A 12,388-nucleotide genomic window follows, 5' to 3' on the forward strand; every position below is an offset into this window, starting at 1 on the left:
GTTCGGAAAACCCCAACAAAAGCCATCTCTTATTATAAACCTCCACAAACTGGAAATAAAATAGTCAAATCATAATTAGAGATTATTTTAAATTGGAAGCTTGGACTGGACTAATTAATTTCAGGGGTTTCTCTAATGAACATCCTGCCAAGTCGACGTCTTACGATGATGATGATGATGAAGATGTTTTGTCTGGAGCTTAATTTCCTCCTGTTGCTCGATATAAAAACGTCGTATTTGAATGTTTCAGAAACATTTAAGCTAATGAACCAAAGTCCAGCCCCAGACTCTGACCTTTCCATGCAGAGCCGTGAATAAATGAGCTGCTGGCAGGTTGTGATATACGCATTACGAGTGTACCTGGAAATAAAGAACCCAAAATCAGCGAATCAGCGAAAACCCCCCCCCAAAATCCTCAATCTGTATTTTCAAAAAACCTTCCAAAAATCAGCAACCTGTATCTGCAAAAAACTCCAAAAACCAGCAATCTGTATCTGCCAAAAAAACCCCCAAAAACAGCAATCTGTATCTGCCAAAAATCAAAAAAAATGAGCAATCTATATCTGCCATAAAGCTCCAAAAATAACCAACCTGCAAAAAACAAAACCAGCAATCTGTATCTGCCAAAAAACCCCCCAAAAACCGCAATCTGTATCTGCCAAAAAGCTCCAAAAATGAGCAATCTACAGTATATCTGCCATAAAGCTCCAAAAATGAGCAATCTATATCTGCCGTAAAGCTCCAAAAATGAGCAATCTGTATCTGCAAAAAAAACAACCAAAATCAGCAACCTGTATCTGCAAAAAAAACAGCCATCTGTATCTGCAAAAACGCCCCAAAATCAGCAATCTGTTTTTCTGAAAAAAATAAAGAAATAAATCAGCAATCTCTATCTGCAAAAAACCCTCTGAAAATTAGCACTCTGTATCTGCAAAAAAAGCTAAAAAAAAGAGCAATCTGTATCAGCCAAAACCTCCCTTAAAAATCAGCAATCTGTATCTGCAAAAAAAGGCTCCAAAATAGGCAACCTGTATTTACAAAAATCTCCACAAATCAGAAATCTGTATCTGCAAAAAACAAAACAAAAATCAGCAACCTGTATCTGCAAAAAATAAATAAAAAAAACATCAATTACTGTAGTAACTTTAATATTCAGTGTCACATTTTCCTTTGGATTCCCCAAAGATTGTCTGATATTTCGGCTTCTGTAGCTTCTTCTTCCAGGCTTGAGGAAGGGACTCTAAGAGGTGCGATGTCTGTGCTTTATTTCCTGCCTCCGCCACAAGAAGACCTAATTATCTTAGAGTGAGACAAGGATGTGAGACACGTGATGAGATTTTATTGAAAATGAAAAGTGACATCCGTGAACTTGCGACTCCTGACCCGAGTTCTTCAGAGGAAATGATCAGCGGGAAGACACGAGGGGAATCTTTCATTCACAGTTCAAGGTGGCGTTAGATGAATATTTTCTGACGTCTGGGAGATGAAGTCGGCGACTGAGGAGGCGGTCCAAGAATTTGACTTTGTCGCCGGGTCATGTGTCACTCGGTGGTTTTGAACAGAATCGACGTCTCCGAATCAAACACTTGCTGGGAAATAAGATAAAAAGACGTGAAGTTTGTGTTTGGTCAGTGTTGGTTTATTTCATGATGATGAAATAAACTGTTTATCTTTATAAACGTTGTCACTCAAGTGTTTGTAAACCTGATGAGTCCATAAGCTGTGAATGGATCGTCAGGATTGGTTGAAAATAGACGAGCCAAGGACGCTCTACAATTGCACGACTAAAAAGTTTCCCACAATCCACTATTTCAGTTTGTCAAGAGTGTTGTCAATATGGTGTTAAAATACTTCAAAAACATATTTTTTAACAGGAAGTGTGAACTTACCTATTCTTTCTACCACAGTCTTTTAAAATCATTATTTTTGTACCTTTGCTTGTACTCCCCAAACCTCGGAAATTAAAATCCAATCAATAAAAATTATATTTTGACTATTTCAGTCACTTCAGTCAACTGGGTTGAAGTGACTTTTTTTGTATCATTTATTGGTTAAAATGATATTTAATATAGTTTTAATAGCGTTTTTTGTAAATGTATGTTACATTTTAATTTTGGTGAATTAAAAAAAGAAAAAAAAAAAGTTAAGCCACCACCTCTGGTGGAACAGGAAAGTGGTTATGTGATCCATCCAACCACCAGTCTGTCCATCCATTAACCAAAACTTCCATCCATCTATGAATCAATCCATCCATCCAACCACCCTTCCGTCCATCCAATAAACCATCTATCCATCCAAGCTAGCCGTCCATCTGTTCATCCATTCTCCCATCCATCTGTCAACCCAATTCTCCCATTCATTCACTAACCCATCTGACTACGAACCAACCATCCATCCAACCACTCTTCTGTCCATGCATTAATCCAACCATCCATCCAACCATCCTTCTGTTCATCCAATTAACCATCCATCTATCCTCGAATCAATACATCCATCCAACCACCTGTCTATCCATCCATTAAGCCAAGCATCCATCCATGAATCAATCCATCCATCCGACCACCTGTGATAGATTCATTAAGCCATCCATTAATCTAACCATCCATCTGTCAATCCATTCAAAAACCCTTCTGTCAATCCAATAAATCAACCATCCATCCAACCACTCTCCTTTCCATCCAATAAACCAACCCTCCATCCATCCATGAATCAATCCAAGCATCCAACCCCCTGTCTGTCCATCCATTAAACCAACCATCCATCCATCTTACCATCTGTCATTGGGTACTTAAGCCAACCATCCATCCAACCATGAATCAATCCATCCATCCCAACCAGCCATCTGTCCATCCATTAAACCAACCATTCATCCATCTTACCATCTGTCATTGGGTACTTAAGCCAACCATCCATCCAACCATGAATCAATCCATCCATCTCAACCAGCCGTCTGTCCATCCATTAAGCCAACCACCCATCCATCTTACCATCTGTCATTGGGTACTTAAGCCAACCATCCATCCAACCATGAATCAATCCATCCATCCCAACCAGCCGTCTGTCCATCCATTAAACCAACCATCCATCCATCTTACCATCTGTCATTGGGTACTTAAGCCAACCATCCATCCAACCATGAATCAATCCATCCATCCCAACCAGCCATCTGTCCATCCATTAATCTAACCATCCATCTGTCAATCCATCCTCCCATCCATTCAATAACCTAGTGTCCATCCAATAAACCAACCATCCATACAACCACTCTTCTGTCCATCCATGATTCTATCCATCCATCCAACCACCTTTCATAGATTCATCAAGCCATCCATTTATCCAACCATTCATCCGACCAACCTTTTGTCCATCCAATTAACCTAACATCCATCCATCCATCCATCCAGCCACCTCTGGTGTGATGGGAACGTGGACGCCTTTGGTTCAAGGTCAACGACCTCCCTGGCTTCCATAAATACATATGCAGTGGTTCACCTTGATAAATAGATTTATATGAATTTAAAGAATATACTATATAACTTAATGTTGAGTGCATTTATTGTATTTTTCTTCACATTTCTTTAGTTTGGCTCGACTCAGTCACAGTGACTCACGGGTCACTTCCTGTCTGGCTGTGTGCGTGTCCAGAGTGCCTGTGTCTGCCAGATCATTATTTCTGAATTAAAAGGCTAAAAAGAAAGATCCGCCCATGAAAACAAGAGAGTGGAGGCTCATCTAAGCTTCACAAACATCACGCTGCTAAAGAATATTTAAAAAAATTGCTGAATTCTTGTTTTTTTTTCTTTCTTCTGCTCATTGAATCTTTCAAAAGTGTTCCAGTACATGAAGCTCCCGCGCAGACGACATGTTATTTAGTTTGTCGAGCACAGGAGGTACCAGGATGTCCCTGAGCTCAGACAGGAAGTGAGGATCTGGACCAGTGGGACGTCGTTGAAACCCTGTGGTGACACGTTTGAGCTTCTGATGGAACGAGAGCCTGAGGACACGATGAAGGGATAATCTCAGAGGAGGAGTGTTGAACGTGAGCGAGAGAGAAAGATGGTGAGATAAAAGAGGGATTGAAGAATCTGGATCAAATATTTCCCTCAGGACGTCACACACACACACACACACACACACACACACACACACACACACAGGAATCAATCAAGAAAGCTCAAGTCTGACGCTTCCTTGGATGAAACTCATTGAATCTTTAATTTCTTCTAAGATTTGTCTTAATTCGACACCATCTCGACTTTCTTTCCGGCTCCGGAGCTGCAGACATGATCAGAGATGGAGAGATGAGGAGGAATCGTAATCATGTTTCTCCTCTTGTTCTCCATCTCAAAAATATAATTATTTATTTAGTTTTCTTCAAGCAGCACAAGATCCAATTTTTCACATAAAACTATTTTTTTTTTTCAAAGTTACTGGGATTTTAACTTTTATATACAGTAGTATTTACTTTTATTTCCGTTAATATGATTCATGCCAACTGTTTAAACTGCAGTAAAAAAGTCCTTAAGGGGTCAAAATATCATCATTATTTAAGAAAGAAACGTTTGTAAAATGAAAATAAAATAAATTATATAAACATTATAACTTATTTTATTTGTTCAGGCTTTTCCTTGATTTTCTGGAACTCCTGTGTTGTTCTCAGTATTATCTTGACCTTTAAAGTATATATTTTATTGAGTGTTGTTTGATTGTTTAAGCGCTTTGTGACCCTGGTCTGGAAAAGCGCTATATAAATAAAAATTACTTACTTACTTAATTATATACAGCTATCATCGATATGAATCACAATAGAACTATGGAGAAATCTTTTTGAATATTATCTAAAGGCTTTTTATTTCTAAATTTTTCGCATTTTATACGAACGCATCTTAACAAGAACTGCAGTGTCTCAAAATGTCCATATTTGTTTATTTACTTTTCAACTATTTCAAACGGGACAAAAAAAGGAGAAAACAACAGGACATGATGAATAAATGGGAAAGAAAGTCGATATAGATGCAGCCGTTACAGCTTTTATATGGACCTTGTTCTCATCTTAAGTCTAAAAACTTGGTCTCAATTCATTCCTCTTCCATCGGCTCATCCTTCATCCCGGGACGTGCTCGCTTTTCCCATCAGGCAGCGCTTGTCTTGAGCCGCTGCATGATTGATCAAGTTCCGGCAGACTAAACTAATATGAGAGCGAGGAGGCAGAGACGAACGAGGGAGACGAGGATTGTCTTTAATAAAATGGCAGAAGATTTAACATCACTCTCTGGCTGCGCCAGCGACTTATCTTACGGTTGTCTGGGATGGATTAGTCTTGTCTGGTCTCGTCTTCTAACTCAGATTCACACAGAGTTACTTTGTACCTTTGATGGATGAGTGAAGTTGTTGGCTTGTGATGGAAAGTCTTCATCCATCCATCCATCCAAACATCAATCCATCCATCAAACCACCCGTCAGTCCATCCAACCATCCATCCAACCATCCACCTGTCAATCCATCCTCCCATCCGTCCAAAAACTCATCCGTCCATCCATTAAGCCAACCAACCATCCGACCACCCTTATATCCATCCAATAAACCAACATCCATCCATCCATCGACCCACCCATCTGTCCATCCATTCATCAATCCTCCTATCCTCACATCCATCCAAACAACCATTTATCCATCCATTAAGCCAATCATCCAACTGTCCATCTATGTGTCCATCCATTAACCAACCACCTGCCCGTCCATCCAACCATCCATCTGTCCCTCAATTAAACAATTCATCCATCCAACCAAACACATCCATCCCTCAATGAATCCATCCATTTAACCAACAACCCATCTGTCCATCCATCCAACCACCTTATACATCCCTTCATCCACTTACTTGTGCTTCTTTTATCCTATCCATCCATCCCACCAACTTCCCTCCAGCCGTACTGTTTGTTCGTCAATCCTTTCATCCACCAACCCATCCATCCATTCATCTATTCATCCATCTATTTATTCTCCCATCTATTCACCTGTCCGTCCAACTCACCAACTCTTCGTCCATCCTTCCATTCATACTGACATCTTTACATCCATCTGTCTTAATCCATCCTTCCATGGAATATAATGTCAGTAAAAATTAGCTCTTTGGCAGCTGACTGCCCTCGCTAAGTGCTCTCCCAGTTACATATTTAACGCACTACAACTCGTATGGCAATAAAACCTGTCCCGGCTGTCTTCATAATTCACCTCTGCTGCCCCTGTGTGGTCATAAATGACCGTCGGCGTCACAAAACGAGCCTGACCGCCGCCGGCTTGGGCTCTGTTGGTCGTGTCTGGATGTTTGTATTCCCAACACAGTGATGGAAGTCTGCGGCTGCCTGATAAGCCCATCACTCTCTCGCCATCTCGCACAGCGACAACTTTCACCTGCGCCGACAGCGGGGTGACGGCGGCCTCATGCCTCTCACACACATCGCATCACCAGTGTGTTTGTGTGTGTGGGCGGAGTTCCACCTGCCACTTCAAACGAAGGGAAGACAAAAGAAGATGGAGGGAGCGAAGCACAATCCCCTGTGTTGTGTTGCAGCCCTGATTGGATTGAGCTGGAATTAAATCTCACGACAAATACACGAGCAGCAGGAGTCGTCCTTCCCTCCTCCTTCGCTCCTCGCCTCTCCTGTGTTTCCTCTCAGCTCCTGCCAGATCCTCTTCCCACTTCCTCGCCGTCTTCATAATCAGCCAGCTCTCCCCGAAGAGCAGCTGCGGGATGCAGTGACCCAATTAGACCACACGATGTTCCTACAGGCTCACCGGGAGCCGCACGCCCACACCGGAGTGACGGCGAGCCTCTCCTCCAGATGCATGTTGGGAGGGCGAGGGAATCCGACGAGAAGGTCAAGGGCGAGAAAGACTTCATTGCTTTACAAGCAGGTCACTTAACTCAGATCATCACATGGAGGTTCTCAAAGCACATCTGTGTAACAAACTAGCTCTTAAAATGAACGAAGAAGTTGATTATATTTAGAGTTAAACGAATTATTGGGGCTGAATAATTTGCCATTTTATTGTAATTTCTTGTCGCATAAGTCCAGTATGAGCAATGCGACCTTTAATTAAAAAAACGAACTGCAAATTATGATGAAATTAAAAGGATTAATTGATATATAAATTGAAATACCAGACCAGGAAATCACGGTTCAAGAACTCATTCATAAATAATATTTATTTTAGTGTATTTTATATTGTCTTTTATATTGGTGACAGATTATATATATTAATTGAGTGTTTCTAAGAAACGCGCAATAAACATAAAGAAGACATTTAGAACACAATGGATTTATTAGTTTAATTTTATACGTCACGTTAATGTAGCGTCCTTTGTTTTATTTAGTTTCATCCTTTTTGTTCAAAACCTTCAACATGGGTAATAATCATGTTCTGATTTGAATTTGACTTAAACAGATTTTTTTAACGTTTGAACTGTAAAGATACAAACCTTAAATACCTCAATCTTCTGGAGTTAAAAAAAAACTAACAAATAATAATGCATATCACAAAATGAATGTGATGAGTGTAGAGATGTGAATAAAAATGGCTGCACTACTTGAATATGGATACATATTTTGTTAATACAAAGAAAAAAAACATTGCGAAAGCCACTTTGTCTCTTTCCATTTTTGTTTCTGCTGCCACCTACTGTACAGACAGTGTAAGAACATATTTTTTTTGCTATTGCACCCTCTGCGATTTGAAAAATGTGCTTTTCTATAAATATTTTTCTCAAACAAATGGAAAGGCTAAATTGAAAGTTTAATTATTACATTTATCATTCCACAAAATCTTCAAATTTAGTTTTTTTTACTTCCTTTCTCTGCCATGCCTGGACTAGAGCAACTACACCAGAATAGAAGTATTCATTACATTTATTTTTTTATGTTTGGGTTCACATATGATAAGTAAGAAAAATTGATAATGTGAGCTGATGGTTGTACGTAGTTGCAGTTCCATCTGGATCTGAGAAGGTTTTGAAGGTTATTCATTGGCATGGCTTATTGCCACGTCAAGCTCCTTCAGAATAAAAACTTTAAAACTTCTCTAATGACTATTTAAAATGTGTTGTTGTTGTTAATTTGAAAACGTTTTAGGGTTACAAAGTCGGAATAATATTATTAAATATTTAATAAAGATTCTGTTGGTAAGGATGACAAAAGTGTGATAATAACATGACAAAAAATAAGGTAACATTTTTTTTACTTCATATTCATTTCATTAATATGCAGCTGTGGGAAACAAATATTTAAATCTTTTCCAAAGTATTTGTTCAAACTTTATTTTCCCGTAACAAGATTGAACTTGAACCGGTCCGGTTACTTTCTCTCAAGTTCTTTTATTGGTTTGATTTGATGCCTAGTTTTTCGTGATCAAATCTGGAGCGCTCTCCTTGGCAGAGGTACAGAAACGACACAAAGTTAATTTTGATCCCTTCAATGGTCCTTTTCCCCTGTCATCGTGTCGGTGTCTTGAGGTGGAGTTGAAAGTAGGATTCACGACAGGCTGTGATGCAAGACACTGGAAACACTTGTCGACTCTCTGTCATGTCTGAGGATTCATGCTCCGACTAGAACAGCATCTATGAATTCACCACACGTGGAGTTTTCGATCTCAATAATAATCTGCATTCGCGACAAGGTCCGGATTCTCCGACCTGCTCCTGGTAAACAGGATTACACGTCTGGTCCTTGACCTGTGAGGATCCTGGCCAAGACAAGTGTGCGTCAGGAGTCGTCGTTCCTCGAGTGCAGCGTCCTTGTTTCAGGGTCAGAGTCTAGAAGCAGCAGCTGCTGCTTATTTTTCTGACTCACCAGACGCTGCTGTATGGAAGTGGATCAGCGTCATGGGATTGAAACGTTGAGTTCAAATGAATATATTGTTTTAAAAAAAGCTTTTTATAATTGCATTTTTATAAAGAAATCATTTAATTCAATCGAGTAATTGAATTCAGTATTTTTAAATTAAAATTTTGAATTTGTTTTCCTAAAATAATTGAATCAAACCATGTGGGTCAAGGTGACCAAGAAGCCCGAAAGGCTTAAAAAAATATGATTATTTCGAGAATGATTTTTTTTTTTATTTTTACACATAGCGTTTGATATTCTATGTCCATGTCCAATTATACCAAGATCATTCTTCGAGATTGAATATTTTTTTAAATTCATAGTCTTTTAAATTCAATGAAAAAATGCTGGTTTAATAGTGTCAACAGACAATTGATCGAACAATGATTGACTGACAGTTCCATCACTGAAAAAGTATTGAATTTTGAAATGAACATTTTTTAATTATCGAAATTTGAATATAAACACTTTATATTTTCTTGGAAAAAATCATATGGACTATGTCCCAAATCACGCACTTCTGCATTTACATTTAACATTATGAGTACACAAGTATGTCCCGATGAGCAGTGTGCGAATAACACTAATAACACAATGAAACACAACTTAATAACTTGTTTAAATTGGTGAAAAGTGTTGTCAAGTGTCGTCGATAGTGTTACAATAGCTGGCTGCAATCAGCTTTATAAAGTAGTAGAAGAAGAAGCTGTCGAGTCATTTCCAAGTGTAGCAGCAGAGTTTGATTTGAGACAGTACTGCCCTGTTTTACAGTGTACTGTAAAGCAGTGCACTTAGAAAAGTGCAGGATTTGGGACATGGCATTAGAAAACAATCGACTTTTTAATTCAGTCGTTGCTGTTCAATATTCCGATGCCACTGAAATACTTCTGAGAGTTTCTCAAATACTTTTGGGGACAATCTGCTGTTTTTCTGGACCATCTCTGTGAGTCTGAACCGTATCTAGATTTGATGAATTATTATCATGATCCCGGCAGAATAATCCCTGTGTCATCATCCACCGGTGCGCTGAAAGTCAGGTGTCCACACTCGGTCAGATCTCAAATTACAATTTCATCCACAGCCCGGCGTCTCCTCTCCTCAGGCGGGAAAAGGAATGCAGCTGCTCTGTTTACCTCTCGCTCGCCCATCTCACTCCCGCCTCATCTACTTCCTCTCTCTCCCTCTTTCTCTCTCTCTCTCCCCCTCTCTCTCTCCCTCTCTCTCTCTCTGCTCAGTCATTTGCCGCGGCTGTTTGGTGAGGTTGGACTCGGCGGTCGGGGGTCCGGGGTTTGAATGCTCAGTTGGATTAAGCGGCTCTGGAAGAGGATTGTTGTTGCAGGAGGTTTTTTTCCCGGCAGAGGAAGTTTTTTCGGAGAATGTTCTCCACATCTTTGGACGAGGCGAGTTCTGTGCTGCTCGAAAACATCTGATCTACCCCCCCACCCCCCACCCCAACAGCCCCGAAGGGAGGGTGACCGGATTACACCTGTGATGTCGTAACTCACCTGAGGCGCTCGTCTGACACTCTTCTTCTTTGGGGTCCTTTTTGTGAAGGTGCGCGAGTTTTCCAGGTGTGTTTTAAAAACCACACCAGACTTGACTCACCTGATCATCGCCCACCTCTTTCTGCCCCGCGGCCACTTTCTGACACATTCCCCCCCGGAATCGCCGCCTTCGTCGCCATGGAGCGAGCGGAGAGGCTGACGGACGTGACCCTCTAGAACGAGACGACGGGTGAAGAGACCTCTCGTGGAAACCGCCGCCGCCGCAGGAAGCAGCATGTGGAATCAGTCGGGATACTGCAACCACTTCCCGCACACCGGGTACCCCTTCTACCACGAGCCCTGCAGGTAACCTGAGTCGCTCCCACTTTCTGTCCTAGATTGACCTCAGATTATTAATCGAGGGTCCCTCGTGGGGGGGGTCGCGACACTTCACTAATGAATCACAGCGTGATGATTTATGAAGTCCATCCATCAGGTATTAGTGTTTCCTCTGGACACACTGGACCGAGACATCTGAGATGTACCTGCTCACCTGTTGGCTACTTTAATGCACAAAAATTGGTCATTTCTTGTGTCACATGTTGATCTGTCGCAGCGTCTACGACAGGATTGTCAGTGGGTATGATCTTCTGAGGCTGGTTATCGAGGCCAGTTTCTTAAATAGATTTGATTTTCGATTCAGAATCGGCTCTTGAGTAACGGAGATGACTGTTTAACAACAGTTCTACTTCATGCATGCTCTGCCCTCTACAGGCTTTTGCTTCACGTTACCTCCTGAGGAAGCATCCGTAGAACCAAAGCTTCAACTGTAACTGTGACAGCCGTATGTTATGTTGCCAAAAAAGTTTTTTTTTTAAATCTTTAGTTTCAAAGTGTACTTGAAATACAACCATTTGATTAAATCAATACCTGAGTTGGTGAGATTCTTGTTCAGAAAAAATTGATATCCTTGTGTTACAGGTTATAGGAACTTTCTCCACTGGTTTTGTTGTTTTTAGTGCATTTCGGTTGTGTTTTACACAATGTTTAACAGTAACAACCCATTTTGTCACCAGTAGGAGTGTGTATCGTCAAGGATCTGGTGATACGATGCGTATCAAGATACATGGTCATCGATACAATATATTGCGATGGATTGTGATACTGTAGGAACAAGGAGTATTGTCCAGTACTTTTTTTTTTTTTTTTAACACTTTTTGACACTATCTGGTGTTGCAGAATTTACAGACCACATGATCCACCCTTGAATTTTGGAGAAAAATATAAAGCTTATGGCAAATAAACAAAAATAATTTGATAAACTCAGTTTCTGAGAGTGGTTCTAAGACGAGGGCAGAGCATGAAAGAAGTAGAATCATGCGCTTTAAACTATTATCACTATTATTTATCATCATATATCTCCTCGTAGATGTCACACAAACAGTGAAGTCATAGCCTTCACTCCATGCCTTTATCTTCATTCTTCTTGGCGTTCCTTCAGTACGTACAGAACTTGGCAAGAAGTTATTTTCATCCTCTGCCCCTTGAACCTGGAACACTTTACAACAGTATCTGAAGTTGTCCAGTTTGATTTTAATGAGGGATTTTAATGATTTTTAAGGGCACTTGAAAAATCCATTCAATCAGCTTTGATTTTTACTGTGTTTGTACTTTTGTTATATATTGTGTTTGTCAATGACTAATATTGTTTGTTTTATCGTATGTTTGCCTGAAAAAGGTCCCTCTTGAAAATGAGACCTTGTGTCCTGTTGTATTAAAACATTAATAAATACAAGTAAAATGAGATACAACAATTAACTGCACTTTAAGTTTGGTGGATCTAACGTTTAAGAGGCTGAAAGAATGTTTTGAAAACGTTTTTTATTTATTTTACGGCTGAAAACTTTTTTTTAAAAACTATACTATATGTGAGAGATGAATAACATTTTGAACATCTGTCAGGTTTTTAAAAGTTAAAACTGAACATTTTCAACTGCATTTTTCATTTTGTCAACACAAGTG

The 12,388-nt window shown here is 39.9% G+C and overlaps 1 protein-coding gene across 9 annotated transcripts in view; it reads left to right on the plus strand.

The window, feature by feature from the left end:
* The window catches only part of LOC148073452 (pleckstrin homology domain-containing family A member 7-like), a 127,404-nt gene that overhangs the window by 22,793 nt on the left and 92,223 nt on the right, over positions 1 to 12,388 (plus strand). Inside the window, exon 1 of one of the 9 annotated variants that reach the window (XM_087798153.1) lies at positions 10,106 to 10,732. The exons of the other annotated variants lie outside the window; for them this stretch is intronic. Coding sequence (XP_087654279.1) covers positions 10,662 to 10,732 — 71 coding nt within the window. The 5' untranslated portion in view covers positions 10,106 to 10,661. Of the gene's footprint in view, positions 1 to 10,105; positions 10,733 to 12,388 lie in introns of those variants that run through there. 9 annotated transcript variants of the gene reach the window in all.

The sequence above is a fragment of the Callionymus lyra genome, chromosome 8, assembly GCF_982586985.1.
Source record: "Callionymus lyra chromosome 8, fCalLyr1.hap1.1, whole genome shotgun sequence".
Taxonomy (NCBI): Eukaryota; Metazoa; Chordata; class Actinopteri; order Syngnathiformes; family Callionymidae; genus Callionymus; species Callionymus lyra.